General features: G+C 36.2%; 1 protein-coding gene across 3 annotated transcripts in view; it reads right to left on the reverse strand.

Moving 5' to 3' along the window:
- Positions 1-20,615, reverse strand: part of LPP (LIM domain containing preferred translocation partner in lipoma) — a 729,416-nt gene that overhangs the window by 352,479 nt on the left and 356,322 nt on the right. For all 3 annotated transcript variants that reach the window (XM_055129532.1, XM_055129531.1, XM_055129533.1), the window contains one exon: positions 5,372-5,494. In XM_055129532.1, coding sequence (XP_054985507.1) covers positions 5,372-5,494 — 123 coding nt within the window. The remainder of the gene's footprint in view (positions 1-5,371; positions 5,495-20,615) is intronic.

Raw genomic sequence — 20,615 nt, forward strand, 5'->3', positions numbered from 1 at the left:
ACTTTTAAATGCCCCACCCTCCCCGCCATCTGCCCTCCACTGAACCTATACTGAAATTGGATTAAGTTCTTTTTGCAAACAAGATATGCACTCTCAACATCCCTTGCCCTTCTGACATCCTATGCCCATTTCCCCCCAACATTCAATATTATCCAGAAAATCAAGGCTACCCACTCTATAATTTCCTCCCTAACATCTTCCAGAAAAGGAAAAAGTAGAAAGTTGATCTTCATATTTCTGATTTCACACAATTTCAACATCCAATATGTCACATGATGGCTAGAAGTAGAGCAATGAAGCTCTTCTTTGGTGTTTTTTTGTATTGTTTATGTAATTGTGTTTTCCATAAGAGTAGAAATAAAAGCAGTCATACTGTGCCTGAAGCACAATGAAGTGCTAGGCATGAGAATAAATGTTTGAGACCAGAGTGACTCTTGCCTTGTTGGAATACAAGATTTGCATGCAGAAATCATTAACACTGCATCTTCATACTATCACCCCCAACTTCTCCTCACCCCCAGAAAGAATTGAGTTAGTAATGGTCCCCTGAGCAACACTGGATATAGCCCCACCTTTCAAAATAAGTTAGTAAATAAGTAAATATATTAACTTGAATCATGTTTCTCAGTAATAATAAGTGAACAGAACCTACACTGAGAAATATGAAAGTGGAAAATGAAAGTTCAGAGAAGAAAAGGAATTAAATGGCCCAATAAAATATCTTTCAAAAGAGACAACTATTACATGAGAAGAACTCCCTTGGACCTCTTATTAGACAAATATTCCTCATATATGATCATGAGTCAAAGTAGCTTTATCCTATATATTCATGATTCAATGCCATTTTACAAAAGTGATTTAGAAGTGGGTTCAGGAAGCACAAAGCACGCTTAAACAGTGAGAAGTCATACCCTCATAGCTAACTTTAAGTAGTAAGGTGACTCAACAGGTTTTGCAATTTGTTTTGGATCAAACTATGAAGACATCAAAGTTGGGCATTAACTGTCTACATTTCTAGGACTTTCCACGTACCATTTAATTACACAGCACGGTCTTCGGCAGACACCTTCTCTTGGCACATGTCTTTAATATTTTAAGTGTGCGATTATTGTTCTCATAGCATATAATTATTTTAACCAATAAATACTAAAACTTCTAACTCAGTTTCAGTGGAGAGAAGATAATTCAGAAGAATGAGCAATATATCCCAATTATCTCTTATCTTCTAAATTTAAATAATAAAATGTTAGAATGGGTTACACTGAAAGTAGACTTTAGTCTCATTCTCCATTTATTCTATTCAAAGGTTATCAGGATTTTTTTTTTACCTTCCCATATGTGTTCTTCTTCATCAGAAAGCCTTACCTAAGAACCCTCATAGGACTAATTTCATAGTTTTTGAGTTGTGGAAAAAACATTTTCTTTTAAAAAACCCTGACATTCTCAATCTGATTGAGAAACTTGAGATAGAAATATGTTGAAACTCAGAGTCAGCTTTGTCCTTATTGTAGCCAAAAGCCATAGAACAAGTTAAGTATCTCTTAAATTAGTCCCTGCTAGTAAAATAAGTATCTGTTAAATTAGTCCCTTCATGGAAGGAGCAGGACACCTACAGTTCCTAGATGAGATATCTGCATCGTACTTAAGTGAGATTATATGCAAATATGGTTCACAACTTGTAAAGTGGTGTGCACTCTAGTAGCTGCGATTAGAAGTTTGTGCACAATGACATTTTGCTCAATAAAAATGTCACTGATGAATAAACACATCAGAATGCAGTACTTTGTAGGAGGTATACATAGACATGGCCTTCAAGAAAAAAGACAAAATCTAAGCAGAATCTCTTAGGTTATCAATATTTAGGAAGGTAAAAGACTAAATAAAAATACCCTTATTTCTTTTTTTTTTTTTTTAATTTATTTATTTTTAATTAGAGAATCACCGTGAGGGTACAGTTACAGATTTATACACTTCTGTGCTCACACTTCCCTCATACAAAGTTTGGGAACCCATCCCTTCACCAGTGCCCATTCTCCACCACCCGTAAACCCAGTGTCCCTCCCACCCTCCCCAATCCCATCTCCCCCCCACCCCACCCTGCCACTGTGGCAAGGCATTCCCTTCTGCTTTCTCTCTCTAATTAGCTGTTGTGGTTTGCAACAAAGGTGTTGAGTGGCCGCTGTGCTCAGTCTCTAGCCCTCATTCAGCCCGCAACTCCCTTCCCCCACATGGCCTTCGACTGCAATGTAGTTGGTGATCGCTTCTCTGAGTTGACCTTTCCCCGGAACGTGAGGCCAGCCTCGAAGCCATGGAGTCAACCTCCTGGTACTTATTTCTACAGTTCTTGGGTGTTAGTCTCCCACTCTGTTATTCTATATACCATAGATGAGTGCAATCTTTCTATGTCTGTCTCTCTCTTTCTGACTCATTTCACTCAGCATGAAACTTTTCATGCCCATCCACTTAACTACAAAATTCTTGACCTCCTTTTTTCTAACAGCTGCATAGTATTCCATTGTATAGATGTACCAAAGTTTCCTCAACCAGTCATCCATTCTGGGGCTAAAATACCCTTATTTCTAAGCAGGGGTCATACAAATATTGGAGCAAAGAAGATAAAGTGTAAAAATCACTGAGCAACATGAACAAACTAAGCCTGAGGTATTTGCTTGGGTGAAACAGGAAAAAATGGGTTAATACTAAACAATGATCAGAAACTGAGTAACAAATCACATTCCTCAGATTGGGGCCAATCTTCTTGAATCTTTCCAGAGTTAGTCCTCTTTCCTATCCTCCATTTTGTCAAATTTTATTTTGGCTTTCCCTTGCCGTCAAAGTTCTACTATGCCACATTATTGAAAAAAATTTTAAAAATCCCAATTGGGCTTTTAAACTTGCATATAGGTTCTCAGTAGATAGCCTTTCTGTCTTATAGACTCCTACAAATTTTTATCTGAAAGTCTTTTGTAACCTCATCTGTAGCTACCCACCTGTCTATAGATATCTGAGTGATCCTTGGACTTTTTCACTCTATGGATCTGTCTATTTCCCTGTTAGTCTCCAACAATCACAATTCCGCTCACCCTTCCAGCTGAACATGTAAATCTTCTGCTAAAGTTTTTCAGATGTTTCCTTTCAAGAAAGCATTAATTTACTTTCTTGTGCTCCTGCAAAACCAGCTGTTGTTCTGCTTATAATACTATGGGCTCCTTTTAGATAACACCTAGGTAATATTTTCCCTTTCAATCACCAACTCCCCTTATAAAAATTTCTCTACATAACCCAGGAGCTGTTCCATATGTGCACCAAAGTAAATAAATAAATGTATACAGATATAAACCAAAACTTCACTATTGGCAGGTCTATTGGAGCCACCAGCACAGATAGATTAAAAGGAACTAAGCTCTTGTGTGTTTTGCCATGTGACTCTAAATAGGTAATGGTCCTATGGTAGAAAAGATAATGGAAATATGCTCAAGGAGAAGTATTCTGAAAATGCATTTGAAGTTTAATGTGATGGAGTCACACCTGTGATTTAGGGCACTGATGCACTAGAGAATGAGGCTGGATTTTAATTCTTGAAAAAAAAAGTGTTGTTGATATAGGATCTACTGTTAGAGACGTAGGATCATCTGCTGTTGATGTAGGGTCATGATACAGGATCTAACATAGGATCTGTTGATATCAGATCATGATATAGGAGCTGCTGTTATAGGATCTGTTGATGTAGCATCATGGGTTGGAAGAACAATGTTCTCAAAATGACCTACTATCCAAATGTCATATAAGTCCAATGTAATCCCCTCAAAATCCCAATAACATTCTTTAAGAACTTGGAATAAGTTTTACTGAAATGTGTATTTAAGCATAACATTCCCCAAATAGCCAAAGAAATTCTATCAGAAAAAAAAGAATATGACAGACACTGCATGTCCCAATTTTTAGTAACACCACAAAGCTATAATAATAATAATAATAAAACCCTACATGGCATTTGGACAAAACATAGACCTTTATACTAATGGAACAGAATTGAAAGTCCTTAGATAAGCCCTCTGGTTTATAGGTAGTTAATCTTCAACAAGGGAGCCAAACACATGAAGTGGAGCAAGGAACGTCTCTTAAAAGAATGCTCTTGGGGATACTGTATAGTCAAATGTATGAAAGAAAGAAAAAGAAAGAAAGAGAGAGAGAAAGAAAGAAAGAAAGAAAGAAAGAAAGAAAGAAAGAAAGAAAGAAAGAAAGAAAGAAAGAAAGAAAGAAAGAAAGAAAGAAAGAAAGAAAGAAAGAAAGAAAGAAGGAAAGAAAGAAGGAAAGAAAGAAGGAAAGAAAGAAGGAAAGAAAGAAGGAAAGAAAGAAAGAAAGAAAGAAAGAAAGAAAGAAAGAAAGAAAGAAAGAAAGAAAGAAAGAAAGAAAGAAAGAAAAGGGTGGGAGGGAGGGAGGGAAAGAGGGAGGGAGGGAAGAGATGGAGAGAGGGAGGAAGGGAAATCATTCTCACATCATGCAAGTAAATTCAAAGTGGATTAAAGACATTTATAGTGAACTGAAATCCACAAAATAAATTGAAATAAAACATATGCAGAACTCTCCAGGAAAAGAATCTTAAAGATATCTTCGACAAGCAGATCACAGAGATAAAAACAAAAACAAAATAAACAAATGGGATGACATCAAATTAAAATTTTTGCATGACAAGAGAAAGCCAACTTAAAATAAACAGCATCCTGGGAAAAGGTGGAAAATATTTTCACATAATATACTAGATAAAGGGCTAACATAGAATACTTATAAACCATTAACAAAGCTCTACAAGAACATTTCCAATAGCCCCATCCAAAAATGGGGTAAAGAGATAAACACACACCCAGAGTAGGCAAGAAAGTATGAAATGATGCACTTTGCTCCTGCTAAGATAGAACTAGAGGGCATCAATGCTAAGTACGTTCAGAAAGAAAGGGACAGGCTTTGAATGATCTCTCTCATATGTGGGACATAAACAACAAGGGAGCATCATCACAAAGCCAAAGGCAATAGAAGTTGGTCCGAAACTGAGTGTGGGTGGGAATAGTGTGGTGATGAGAGACACCAAGGGAACACTGATAGAGGAAGTGAGGACTCCTGCAGTAGAAATGGTGTTAGAACAGGTATGCCTGAAACTACCACCAATGATACTGGGACTCTTGGAACCTCAATACAAAAGTGAAAATGAAATCAATAAACTTTCCTATTAGCAAACAATAAGTTGATGGCAAATAAATAAGCATTGAACATGAGGTGATAAAAAAGAACAAAAGGCATTAATAAGCAGCTTGTTCTTCATATAGGAATAGGACAGCTGTGGCAGACAATGGGAGCCATGAACAATTTTTACCTGTGGAAGTCGAGGCTTGTAAGGCAAACTGCACTCAAGGTCAGCCAAGATGCTCGTCAAAGAGTCAATCTCAGCATCCAGGCTGGAGCGTCTCTCCTCAATGGTCTTGCCTCCAGGGTTTCCCTGGAAGAAGCAACATAGATATTATATGAGGAAAATCCTAGTGTCCATTAATAAGAGTTCAAAATTGACATGAGATTGAAATGCTCAAATAATGGTTTGACATTGTGCAATCATTTCCGTAACGTTTTTTGGGGAACTTTTAGAAAATTTCTATGAGATCGGTTTAAATAGTCTTATCATCCCTTTTTTGTAATAAGAAAACTGATGCATAATGAGTCATATATTTTATTTTCACATATTTTACAGGTTTTTTCAATATTTTATATGTATAACAATTTCAACATGGCTCCATGTTGAAACATGGATTTAACAAGGGAGATCCTAAGTTTAAAAACTATATGTATATTGGAATATTTCTCAGTGATAAAGAAATTGCCATTCCTTGTGTGAGGCCCTTGAATTGGGTACCTAGAACCACTAAAACATAAAGGAAAAACAAAAGTATAAAACAATGGCATTTGTAAAACTAGTAACAATGAAAACAACACCAAACATAACCCCATCAAAAAGTGGGAAGAGCTGGACAGATAACAGATAATTCATCAAAGAAGACACACTGATGGCCAATAAACATATGAAAAAATGCTCTGCCTCTACATCACTGATGATCAGGGAAATGCAAATAAAAAAAACAAAACAAAACAGTGAAATATCATTTCACACCAGTAAGAGAGTCACACATTAAAAGGAACAAAAAACATCCGGTGTTGGATAGGATGTGGAGGAAAAGGAACCCTCGACCTCAGCTGGGGGAATTATTAACCTTTTCAACCTGTTTGGAAAATAATTTAGAAATTTCTCCCAACACAAAGAATTGAGTGTCCACGTGGACGAGGACTTTCACCACTCCAAGAGACTAAGATCTCTTTTATGAAGACAGTTGTGCATCTATACTCATTGCAGCATTGTTGAAAATTATATAATATAGAAATGCTTCAAGCATCCAAGAACAGATGACTGGACAAAGGAATTATGTGATATGTACAAAATGGAATACCACTCAGCTATGAAAAAAAACATAAAATTGCACATTCCGGTTCTACATAGATGTATCTGTCAGAGTATCATGCAGAATGAGACAGAAGGAAAGGGAAAGATAGAGAACTCTCATATATGAGACATAAAGAATCACAGTAGTTGAATAACAAATGTCCAAAGGCAATAGAACATGAGAACCATTGTTCAGAACTGAGCTTACGGCAGTGGGGGTCAGTGTAGAGATGGGGACACTGTGGTAATAGTGGAGGGATATAGACACTGGTGGAAGTAGTGGTATTAGAAACTTATGAACATGAAATTCTGTCCTTTCATGAATATAATCCATATGGTGCCTCAACTTCTTTAAAAGGCAAGTAAATATAAAGTGAGGTGGTTCTAGGATTTGGAAACAGTAAGTTATTATTTTTTTCATTTTTTACTGAGGTACTCTTATCTACAAGACTAAAATTAATAGAGTCCAATGCATACAACACTCAAACCCCATAGGGACCACCAGGTTCTCTCCACCGGTGTCTATAGTCTGGACTTTTGTCCCCCTCCACCCCCATATAAACCAATTTTGTAGCTCAACTCTAGTTCTGTCGACTCTGGCAATTTGTTAAGGTAACAAAATAATTATAGTCATGCATATATAATAAAACTTTTTTTAAAGACTCCATCAAAAAACATAGTGTGTCTGTAATGAGAACCAACCGGACTAAAATAAAGGAAGGTCAGTGTCATTTGTTAATTTCTATTGTGCTTTACCAGAGAGTCAAAAAGCAATATAGTGTCTGGTAGAATTTAGAAAAAACATTTATCAATAAGCTAGAATATTTGCAGCACAAACAACAACATAATGATATGCTGACAAGCAAGCATTACATCTTTTAATATTCTAAGTAAAGTATCCTTTTAGTGGATACACTGTATTAGGTAATTATAGTAAATAGCATTGCCTATTGAGAGCACTACTTCCTTTTACCCAAATGACTTTCTCACCAAATCATCTTCTGAGAGTCATGAGTCTTTTTAAGCCCTCCCATAAAAGAGCCTTAAAGAGATCTGGTTCAATGATCATCTCTTATAAATTCAGCAAGTATGTTAATCCCTCTGTAAATTCCTAATCACAGAGAAGCATAATCTTTAATATTTTTTCATACTATCAATACCTAACATTATCTTACACATGCACTTGTCTGTTTAACATCAATCTTCCTCTGCAAAATATAAGCTTTATGAGGACAAGGCACCATCTAGTTTGCTTCTGATTATTTTCCAAATTATTGCTCAGGGTATAACCCATGGAAGTGTTCTAATTTTTGAATAAATTAATGAATATTATATTTACATAAAAAGACAGTCCTTATCATAAGTCCGTTCAGTAACTTTTTCATATCAATATCTGTTGGATATATGTATCTGCTACTTGAGGTACAGTTGAAACAGTGGGTGATCTATATATAGCATATCCTATAGCATACAAAACACACAGTATGTATGTGTGTGCACCTGTGTTTATGTATTTTATATTGCATAGCCCAGAATAAAATTTAAAAAAATGAGAAATGTTGCCCATCCCTCTCTTGCCACAACTCCTCATATGAAAAAGAAATGTTGGTAATGTCTCAGAGTCTGAATAACTAGTTTGATCAAGCCCCAAAAGGCTGGTGAGTTTTTGCCTTTGTATAGTTGTTTACAAGGTGCTGACCTTTGTAAAGAAGTGATTTCACCTTTATCCCTGAGGATATTAATATCTATGAAAAGTTAATAAATGAAATGCATCTTAAAGAATGTGCTTTCTAAAAAAAGGTAGAGTAGAAAATTATAGAAGGCACTGAAGAAAATAAGTAGTCAATCTCTCTTTTCTGTGTGTGTTTGGGGCAGTGGTGGATGACGCGTGGTACCTGATTGTGGTGAGGGCCCACTCCACACAGCGGTGTGTGCCCAATAGCTCAGTGCTAGAAGGCCATGAGAAGGTGCTTTTACAGACCAGCAGTTGTGGGGTCCAATAAATCTTCCAGCAATGGTGCTTGCATGGACCACAAAGCACCGAGGATGCAATTCCAGACTCCCATCTTTAAGGCAGGCACTCTAAAACACTGATATGTCCCCCGGGTCCCTAATCTGATTCTTCTCTTTGCATATAAAAAAGTATTATGATGAATAATCTGATAATTATATTTGTCTGTGGACACAGACACAGCAAACATTGGTAAGGGTGGGCAACTGAAGCACGGTTTCAGGCCTCCCTAGGGATACTTCTCTCACCTATAAAGTAGAACATCTTCCCATCCTAAGTCGGAGTGATGTTGAAAGATTCTGATAACCAAATGGATGGGAAAATACTGTGTAACTTGCAAAGTGCTATAATTATGATGATTTTCATAAATAACATTAATTATAGTATCCTGTAACTATAAATTAATATGAATAATACACCTATTGTTAATTATTCTTCTACTTAAGGGGAGTATCATTCATTAACTGTTCCCTTGGGGTATAGTAAGGAGACAGGATTAAGTCATACCTTGAACATCTATAGTTTACTATAGCAGAAAGCACAACAACTTCCCATACCCTAAGTACCAGGTTATCTAACCACAGAGATATAAAAGTCACAGAATTACCTAGAGCTACACAACGAAAGAATTAATTAAGAGTGTGCTACTAGCCTGTACATGTAACGTCTCAATTGGTTATCCAGCCTCCTGTTTCTCTCTCCTTCATGGACTATTGGAATTATTCCCCAGCTTTTTCATTTTTTTGGTAGTAGATTTGTATTATTTGACAAGTTTTTGCCTGGTACTATTGGAGACTTAATCCATGGTCTATACCCACTCTATTATTTATCATTGTGATGGAGTTTTGCTGCTTTATTTCAGTCCTCATCATGGATTAACAAGAGCTTTTTCTCACTATAAAATCTCTGTACTGAGTTTCAGTTCAAATAACTGAAATCTTATCTGATATCCATCACCCACTATACTTGGCACTCTTGCCTAATACTCTCTGGTCCTTTAGATTCGAAAATTATCACACTAAGCTCAACATTATGCTAGATACCAGAGACCTCAGTTCTATAACTAGGTAACAAGAATCTTATACTCTTTTCAATATATAACCTCTAAATTCCCAAACATTGTGTTACTTTACCAGTGGACTAATGAATAAATGATCTTCCCGAGGCCAAATAATAATCAGGAAGATTACCCTTTGCCTAAATTTTTTTTATAAATGCGACATAATATCCTAAAGATGGTCATTGTAATAAAAACAATTCTTCAACCATACATACTAGAAAATTTTCGTTAACATTTTTGGCAGATTCTGACAAAAAGCACAAAGTCTGGGACAAAGTCTTGTGAGTAAGACACTATTTTGGAAATTAATCCCAATAAAACATTCTCAGAAATTCCCTTCTTACTGAACTAGGAAGAGTTAAATAGGGGAGAGAACTGTCAAGTTAAATTGAGCCAATAGAAATAAAGGTAGCTAGCATGCATCCCTGTGTTAATTCTGAGATGTCTTCTGAATGTCCTGTGATGCCTGATGTCTTCCCACCCCATGTATGAATAATAGACTGTTTGTACTCATACTACAGTTACCCATTGGTTTAAAATTGCATATGGGGGCTTATACTCCCTCACAAATATTCCAAGAAGCAGATCACTAGCAGAGCAGTTCAAAATGAGAAAGTGAGAGAAACATATAGCAATTGAGCTTAGGTACCATTGAGTCAATCTTTGGCAAAGCGGTGACTGCAGCAAGGCTGACAAATTGAATAGGATGACAGTTAAAAAAAAGTGCCCAAGTTAAAAATAAGTGCCCACATATCTGCCTGGGCTGTGTACTCTCTCTCTCTCTCTCTCTCTCTCTCTCTCTCTCTCTCTCTCTCTCTCTGTCTCTCTCATCCCATAATCTTACCAATAAATTTATTTCACTTCAAAAATAACTATATGAATAAATAAAAAGTTCCGAGTGGAAATTAGCCCTCTTGATAAAGACATAAAGATTCTCATAATCAAACCAGTTATTTCATTTTCTATGAAATATTTACACTAATTTCTAAAAAAATACTAGATGCAAAAACTAAACCAGATCAAAACTGGGTTTCATAATTTCTTTGGAAACCATAACTCTTGTATCACTAATAGAATTACAGGGTAAATATTACCCAATGATTAACATGAAGTGTAGATTTCCAAGTTGTATTCCAAACCAAAATGTACAAAGCAGGAGACAATTTCCAAAAGCTTAACTTTATATATCCTAAGTTTAGCTAAGAAGCAAGGGATTATCTATTTGCAACTGATGTTAGAAAAGGAATATCAGTGGTCAGTCATGAAAATTTACTAACCTGCATTTTTCCTAGTCCTTATTCATAAATAGATATTTTAATTAAAAAAATGAGGCTGGAGTAACAGGTAACATGCCTGCCCTACAGACAGCTGACCTAGGTTTGATTCCTGGTGCATAAAATGGCTCTGCCAGAAGTGATTCCTATGCTTAGGTCCAGGAGTAAGCCATGAACACTGCCTGGTGAGACCTGCCATCCCCCCAAAAGGTAAACTCACAGAATAGCTAAGTAGTTAGATGAACTTCTTCCATACATACTTTACATACTTCCCTTGGAATTATCAATGTTGTATTGGTACTTTTTGCTTATTGTCTGCCTGTAACTGCAGTTAAATCATCAAAAAGAAGGTATAATCACTTTCCTTTATATACTTCAGTTGCATGCTCCCAAATCTCCAAAGTTTTAAAAATAATTATCATATATAAAAACTGTAACTTAGGTACTGTTTCATCTAATATGCACATATACTCAAATTCTTCTGTCAGCTCCAATAATATTCTTTTACCAATAGTTATTCATTTCTATTATCCAGTCAAAGATGACACATAGGTATGGTAAGACTTTTTAGTCTTTTAGCTTAGGATAATTCCACTTTTCAGTCAATTTCTGTCATCTGTGAAACTCACTTTAAGAAAAATTTAAGTCACATATCTTATTACAATGTTTGGCAATCTGGATTTTGTTAGATTATTGAGATTCTAAAAGTCTGTCCGAATATCTTATATGTTGTTTTCATCCCAAAGCATTTTTTAAGTAAGATCATGATATTAGTTTTACCTAGTTTGGTGATGTCAAGGTTGAGGACTTGATCAATATAGTTTCCACTAAATTTCCCCATTGTAAAGGTGTTTACTTTTATTTTAGATCTATATATTGTCTGGAAAATGAAAATTTGAGACTCTGGTCAATTTATGGTTATCAAGCAAGATTTATCCAAAGATTTTAGGATCTACATATGCCTCTTGCCTGAACTGATTTCTACACAGGTGATTGCTAATGGTAAGTTTATTCACTATTAATCAATGGGAATAAATATGTCCTCTCTAACATAGTACCAGGTACTATATTAAGCGTTAATTTATATCCCAAGGTAGAATATAAGAACTGATTGTAAATTACTACATAGAAAAATCTTCAGAAAAATAATAATCATAATTGTCAAAAAGAAGTTCCATTTAAGATGTCAAGTTACAATCTATGAAGGAATGAGTCTATATAATTAATAAACAACCTCTCCCCTAAGAGGTTTGTACCCAGAATTAGAGATTATAATCAGTAACACAAAAAATTATTGGAATGTTCATAATCATCAACAACTTCCATATTATTGGAAGTGCCCAAACAGTCATATTGACAATTGTAAACTCAATTAACTTGAAGAAGATTTGAAATCCGAAACATACATATGACTGCTCAAATACATAACTGAGAAAGAAACCAAGCAATCAGAGAGAAAACCTGATGTTAAACATTCTATAATTGTGAATTTTAACTGGTCTTCACAAGGTTCAAGTATTCTCTCTATGTATAACATCAGTGTCTACCCAAATCTGGGCTTCATTTTAAGACAGATTCCTTCATCAATGTCCAGGGGTTGGGGGGAAGCTTTCCTGATAGCCTGTGGATATAAAACTATGTCATCTTGGGGAACTGCAGAAGGAAAAGTAGCACACCCCTTCTGATTTTGAGGGGAAGACCTTCCAAGTAGTGCTCAGGAGTACCGGAGGCTACTTCTGATGTTATGGCATAATCATGGTGGAGGTTCAGTGCCTGGAACAAAGCACAAGGTGCTAGTCACAGTCTCTGGCACTGGGGACAAAAAAGAGCCATCACAGAGCAGGCCTGGGACTTGCTCTGAATGTGCCTTAACGGAAGTAATATCTGCCAGTCCCATCACATTCTTTCTTACATGCAAGTTTGATGTCCTCCCTGTTATTTTGGAAGCATTATTAACAAAAGAATAAACTCCACTTTGTTAAAAGAAAATCTCATTTTCATTAATGGTGAGGAAATTGATTATTCTATTATTTCTATTTTCCACAGAAATAAATTGGTGATAACAAAAGGGTGACAACAATCTATATTGCATTCAAACAACAAAATTGTCTGCTATATCTTTTAGCATGCATTGCTAACAAAGTTGAGGATGTAAATTTGGTTTTGGTTATTTTTGATTTTTGTCTTTTGCAATTTTTGTGTGTTTGGGGGCCCTATCCAGTGATGCTCAGGGCTTATTCTCAGTTCTGTGCTCAGGGATCACTGCTGGTTGCCTAGGAGACCACATAGGGTGCCTGGGATCAAACCCTCAACAGATGTGTGCAAGGAGTGTGCCATACATGCTGTCCTACCTTACCACCCCCTGTTTGTTATATTTCATGTAAAAACAAAATTATCCTCAGGCATGCCTACCTTTCAAAGTAAAGGCTCTAAACTTAGGCTACTTAGGTTTCTCAGGCCATCAGTTTTATAAGCTTTAAGTCTGACCTTTGGTTTGGGGGCTCAGTTCATCATTCAGTTGAGCTAGAATTAAAGGAGTTTGTAGAAGTTGTAAACTATTTCTATCTTAAGTATTAAATAATTCTTTGCACTCTATTACATTTATGTTTCCAAAAGTCTTAAATGTTTGGGCTGATACAGTCAGTAAATAATGCATGTGGCTTTTAAAATGATTTTGATGCAAAATAAAATCAAGCTGCTGGGGAAAATCAACTTCGATTACACAGTTCATGACATCAAAAAAATAACATTAGACAATCTACACAATGTCTGAGATAGATCTGAATACAATTAAAATAGAAAAAACTAAAACAATTGTCCAGTATAATCCTGCATGGTATATAATAATATGAACAGCCTTGTCATCCTGATTCAGACAACGAGTGAAGAGTGACAACATTTAATAGTAAGTTTTCAGTAAATAGAATATCTTGTATCTAATGGAAATATTACTATTTTCAATATGATCTGAAAGTTGGAAGAGAAAAATAATGTTTTAGTTTCTATTGGATTAATTCACCTTCCTACTCAGAAAGTTGAAGTACTGACCTTTCAAAAAATGCATTTAATTCTTTCATCAAAATTACCTGCCTCAATAAAGACATTACTGATAACCTGGCAATTTGCTGTTTTTCTTCTCAATGTTTCTGACAAAAATATCATAGGGTATTCTTATTGTTGTTTTGGAAAATGGTCCATTTTCTATTCCACACTAAGTTCATGCTAAATAGCATGTGAACTGAAGAAGGCATGGTCTTCACTATCAATAATTCTATAAGTCATTGGAATATATTATTTTACAGTTGCCCACTGATAGCAAATAACTATGTTCTTTGAAACGATATTTGGATAAGACTTATTTCAGAATAAAAATAACTTCTTTTCCTAAGATTTATTATCTAACAGTGGATAGAAATACAATTCAATATTTCTAATATGCAAAATCAGGTTAAGTCCTGTGTTTTGATATTATGTAAGAAGATTCGTTTAAACCACAGGTTAAAGACTGTGGAGAAGGTGCCTTAAAAAAACCATATCTGAACAAACACTGAAGCATTCAAAATAAAGAAAGCATTTTCACAATTCTCAGTAAAATAATAACTTGGCAACTGGGAACATGACACTGAAAAAGCAGGAAGTAAAGCAACAACAAGAGAAAGAATTTTTCAAGCATCTAGCTGCTTGAAAATCAAGATTACAATCTAAAGATTAGGTTTGATGCATGCCTTGGTTTTGTTTTCAACACTTTTTCTTAAAATTCATCCCTTTCAGTTCTTGTACATTGACCCAAAGTTTGGTCTGACCAACTGATATCTCTTTATAATAGATAGTCCGTTTCCCAGTCATTATTGCAAAAGAAGCATGTTTTAAAGAATGTGACCATCTGTCCACCTTCAAAACACTGAATTCCACATCAGCGAAGCAGAGCAGCTGTCCAAAGGTTCATAAACTAGTTGGTTAGCCTAACCTTTGATCTGTGAGAAAAAACACAGGAGCTAGATTAATCTACTCCTCTCCATTGCATATCTGAGCTAAGAAACATGCCATGAAAATGAGTTCCAGCCAAGGTAAACCACAAGATCATGTTTACGGCTCATTATTAATAATCATAACATATAAGGAGATAAGAATAATTGTTGGAAAGAGAATACTGAACATGCAAACGAAAGTCTAGGATCAGAATAAAAGGGAGACTCAGAATACATCACTATGTCACTGTCATCCCGTTGCTCTCGATTTGCTCTAGCAGGCGCCAGTAACGTCTCCATTCATCCCTGTTGAGCGCTAGTATAGCCCGAAGGTGTATTGGGGGCTCCTTTAGGATCAGGGGATCCCCGATCCCTGATACAGAATAATAAATAAATAAATAAATAAAAGTGGAAATTAAAGAGAGAAGGCTCCATCCCACAGTCTGCTGTTGACAGAACTCATTTATCTAGTACCTTCAGATAAACTCCTGCATATGGAGATGCCCAGAGGGGTCTGGTCTAAGGGTAACATTACCCACCCATTTCACAATGATGAAACAGGGAGAGCCATGTCTTCATTCTTCATGTGCCACTGTCTAGTGGTCCCTCTACCCTCTCAAGCTCAATTTTTATCTTTAAACAAGATGAATTTCAGGGGTCCTCCTTTAGATCTTTGAGTTGCAACAATGTATGAGACTGGAGTTATATTCGCACCTTGCAGGCCACTTGGTTTGTTGCGAAGACTCAGTCATAAGCAAACACATTAGTGTATGGACAACAAAACTGATATCAACCCAGGTCTTGGCAAGGATCAGAGCATGAGAAAGTGGGCTTTACTTGATTACACATCCCACTGCTACAGTATTCATTGCTCTAGGAAGGTAAGAAAGCAAAAAGTAAGAGCAAACCCAAAAATTTACACTTTAAACTAAATCTATGGACTTGCTGGATAATTATATTGAATTCTTATTCTTACAAAAATAATATTAATGATGTTCTGCTGAAGTAGCTGCTTACAATTAAAAAGGTAGGTTAATTTGCATAACTATGACAGTAACATGGAAATACATATTATCAATTTATGCTTCAATAAAATAGGAATCATAAGAATCACAATAATGAGATGAATTGACAGTAAAAGATGGGAAACTTCCTTCTAGAAGTAAAACCCCATGCCCTAAAAGAAAATCATTATTAGTGAACCCCTTTATTTAAAAGAAATAAGGAAAGCATTTATGATATAAATAAATGCAGGACAATCTTGAGGTTCTGCCCACTGTGTCTTCTCCTATACCAACGGTGATGTATTCTGAGAACTACATTGCAGAACTGAGTAGATCACTTTAAGGGTTGAAGTACCTACTTTATTTTCATGCAGAAACAGATTATGGATTCATAACACAACTTGATTCTCTTATCTCTGTCAATAATGCACCCAAATCCCCCTACAACCCCCATACAAATAAAATTTTAAAAAGGAAAATAAAAAAAGAAAGAAAATCATCAGAGTTTTAGGAAAGCTGGGTAAAGAATGTTGAATGCTTTGCTCTGTGTGTGTGTGTGTGTGTGTGTGTGTGTAGAGAGAGGCAGAGACAGAAACAGAGACAAAGAGAGAGACAGAGCATATGTGTGTGTGTGTCTGTCTGTTGAGGGGGTGCAAACATTACATGTAAAATCATGTTTGTAAGAGATTGAACAAACTAGAATAAGTATAAATATACACTAAAATCATCTGAATGAATAAATATTTTCTAAGACTTTGAAACAACTAATATGAATTTAACATAAATGGAAGTTTAAAAGATTTGAAAAAATGATTAGTTTTTGTCAAGGAAAAACATTAGCTGAGGAAAAGTGGAGAGGATAATAATCATTTGAGTCTATAAAGTCAATGGACTAGCTGAAATATTTTTTTGTCCCCAGTGTTGCATGTGGAAGGAAATAGAATATGCCAGGTATTTTCACTATTGGAAGCACTTTATAACCTCATGATAAAATGGATTTTGGTCTCCATTTTGATAATTCAGAATCAATAAATTTGCTTATGATATATCTTAGAAGACACTTTCTCACTTATTCCAGCAATTCAATAGAAACAACTGAGATCCAACATCAAAGTCTGTATACAAGACCTTTACCTCCTTAGTTAAGCTGATTCCAAGGTACTTGGTACTTTGAGGCACAATTGTGAATGGGATTGCTTTTTTCATGTCCCTTTCTTCTCTCTCATTATTTTTTTTTGCTTTTTTGGGTCACACCCAGCGATGCACAGGGGTCACTCCTGGCTCATGCACTCAGGAATTACTCCTGGCGGTGCTCGGGGGACCATATGGGATGCTGGGATTCGAACCCGGGTCGGCCGTATGCAAGGCAAACACCCTACCTGCTGTGCTATCACTCCAGCCCCATCTTCTCTCTCATTATTGACATATAGGAAAGCCATGGACTTCGGGGTATTGATTTGATAGCCTACAACTTTACTATACAAGTCTATTGTTTCTAGGACTTTCTTGGTAGAGGTTTTAGGGTTCTTTAAGTATCATATCATCTGCGAATAGTGAGAGCTTGATTTCTTCCTTTCTTATCTGAATGCTTTTAATATCTTTTTCTTGCCTAACCACTATTGCAAGTGCTTCCAGTACTATATTGAACAGAAGTGGAGAGAGTGGGCATCCTTGTCTCATCCCTGATCTTAGAGGGAAGAAATCCGAATGGCTAAGAGGCACATGAGAAAATGCTCTACATCACTAATCATCACGGAGATGCAAATCAAAAACAACCATGAGATATCATCTCACATCACAGAGACTGGCCCACATCCAAAAGAACAAAAGAAACCGGTGTTGGCACGGGTATGGGGAGAAAGGGACTCTCCTTCACTGCTGGTGAGAATGCCGACTGGTTGGTTCAGCCCTTTTGGAAAACAATATGGACGATTCTCAAAAAATTAGAAATTGAGCTCTCATTTGACCCAGCAAAACCACTCCTGGGAATATATCCCAGAGAGGCAAAAAGGTATAGTAGAAATGACATCTGCAATTGTATGTTCATTGCAGCACTGTTTACAATAGCCAAAATCTCGAAAAAAACAGAGTGCCCAAAAACAGATGACTGGTTAAAGAAACTTAATTACATCTAAACAATGGAGTACTATACAGCTGTTAGAAAAGATGAAGTTATGAAATTTGCATATATGTGGATCAACATGGAACGTATGTTGAGTGAAATGAGTCAGAAAGAGAGAGACAGACATAGAAAGATTGCACTCATCTGTGGAATAGAGATTAACAGAATGGGAGACTAACACCCAAGATTAATAGAGATAAGAACCAGGAGATCTGCCCCACAGCTTGGAAACTGGCCTCACATGCTAGGGGAAAAGGCAGCTGAGATAGAAAAGGGAACACCTACTAGAGGATGTTGGGAGGACCCATTCAGGTTGAAAAATGTGTGCCTAAAATAGACCATAGACTGAATATGATGGCCACTCAATATCTCTATTGCAAACTACAACACCCAAAAGGAGAGAGAACAAAAGAGAATGCCTGCCACAAAGGCAAAGTGGGGTGGTGAGGGTTGGGGTTGGGGTGGTAAGAGAGATACTAGAAACATTGGTGGAGGAGAATGGGCACTGGTGGAGGGATGTAAATGATCACTGTATGACTGAAATGCAAACATGAAAGTTCATAGGTACGTACACCAAACTGTACGTCATGGTGATTCACTAATAAATTAAAAAATAATAAATGGGGAGAAACTATTGTAGTTTTCTTCAAAAAATTGCAAGTGAAATTAGTGTCAAAAGATTATTCTGAATGTTTAGAAAATTTGATCCCCAAAACTAATACTAGTGATTAATACAACAAAATCCTTGTTAGTAAACTGGGAAGATAGGGTGAGACAATTCCGCTTTAATTTAGTAGAGAGGTCATGGGCATAGTCTTTATCTAGATCTGTATCTTTTCAAAAACAAAATTTTGGTTAAAATCACTTATCTTTACTTTTCTCTTCCACTTTACATGTGGTATTATTCTAACACAATCCTTTTATTAAACCTACCTAACATTATAAGCAGCTTAAAATTGTGTTGTCAGTGGTAGCACTAGTGATGTATTTTCCTTTCTTATTGCTTACTGGAATTAAATGATTCTGTTTCTATTTAATTAACACATTACTTTGATAGTGGAAAATACAGAAGATATAAAGATATTCACAAGATACACTATGAAGAGCTCATTTCAAAAGCAGGGTAACTGATAACATTTTATAGAGGAAACTGCATTCAGTTATATCGTTTTGATGGAACCACAGATGAGTAATGGAAAAAGAGAAAGTAATAGTGAACATCCAAGTAAGCAGGCAGGAGATGAAAAGCCAAAATACGAATTATATTTTATCTCAGATATTAGGAATGGAAAAATGGGGGGAGGGGATTGTTTAAAGTTTAAAGTGACAAGAATCATCAAAACAATGAAAGATACTTCCAAACAATGATTCTAAAGCTGTTTACTTTATCTTAGATGAACTTGGTATCCCAGGCTAAAATTAGCCTAAGAAAAGCAACATTAGCAGCCAGTTACTCAGTCTTCCTTACTCAGTCTTCCATTATCTCTGGGAACATAGCAGGGGGTGGAGGGAGTGCCATTCCCAATACAAAGGTACATAAGCTTAGAAAGCACTTTCACAAATATTATCTCATTGGAGTCTACCAACAATTCTGGTAATTTGAATATACTAGTATGCCAATTTCCTAAAAGAGGACACTGAGAGTAAGGGAAAAATTAACATGGCCATGTCAGCCAGGTAATAAAAGTAAGAATGGGATTTGCTGCTCAAATGTTGCTCTAGAGGGGCTGGAGCAATAGCACAGCGGAGAGGGCAGGGCATTTGCCTGCCATGTGGCCAACCTGGGTTCCATTCGATTCCCAGCATCCCATATGGTCCCCTGAGCACCATCAGGAGTAATTCCTGGGTGCAGAGCCAGGAATGGCCCCTGTGCATCGTCAGGTGGAACCCAAAAAATTAAAAAAAAATTAAATGTTGATGTATCATAGCAAACTGCATGACATCGATGGGGAATGAAAAAGGGAAAAGGCCTAACCATCAAGCACCTAACAGATAACACAGTTTATTAGGTACAATGAATTAAATTCATGGCTATAATTTTGGTTAAAAGCCAAGCTCCATTCCTCTCTTTTGACTTTTATCTCCCCACTTTATTCACTTTCTCTTATAAATATTTACCCAAAATTTATGAAACACTGATAAAAAGGTCAGGAATTTTTTAAGTGTAATCAATTGTTCTTTGCTCTCCACGTGTTTACGATCATATTAGAAATGTCACTTGTCCACAAATAACCATAGTGTGTAGCGAAATTTAGGAAGCTTGAATATTAAAGTAAATAAAATGCAAGATGCAAGGGAAAAATACAAGATGCATAAAATAGGGGCCAGGGAAAAGCTAAAGAGAGATATCAGAGAATGCCTTATTGATGCAGTAAGAATGAAAAAGATCTTTGCATGGAGAAAAATAATATCTGAGATATTTACCACATGAGCATTAAGACAGAATAGTACAATGTGCACTAACATGTGACAAACACAAGTGTTTCTTTAAGGTAAAAATAGAGAAAGATCACACTTAGAGGGTCAGCTGTGGTCAGAGTATGCAGGTGTACAACTCTTAGGCATGGAAGGGGTCTGGCTAGTATCCAGGGTACAGATACCCAAGGGAGAAACACAATCCCCATGATGAAGCAGAGAGTGGGCAGGGGTAATTGTATCTTTGGACTTACTGTTGATGTGGGAACAAGCACAT

Source organism: Sorex araneus, chromosome 2, assembly GCF_027595985.1.
Source record: "Sorex araneus isolate mSorAra2 chromosome 2, mSorAra2.pri, whole genome shotgun sequence".
NCBI lineage: Eukaryota > Metazoa > Chordata > Mammalia > Eulipotyphla > Soricidae > Sorex > Sorex araneus.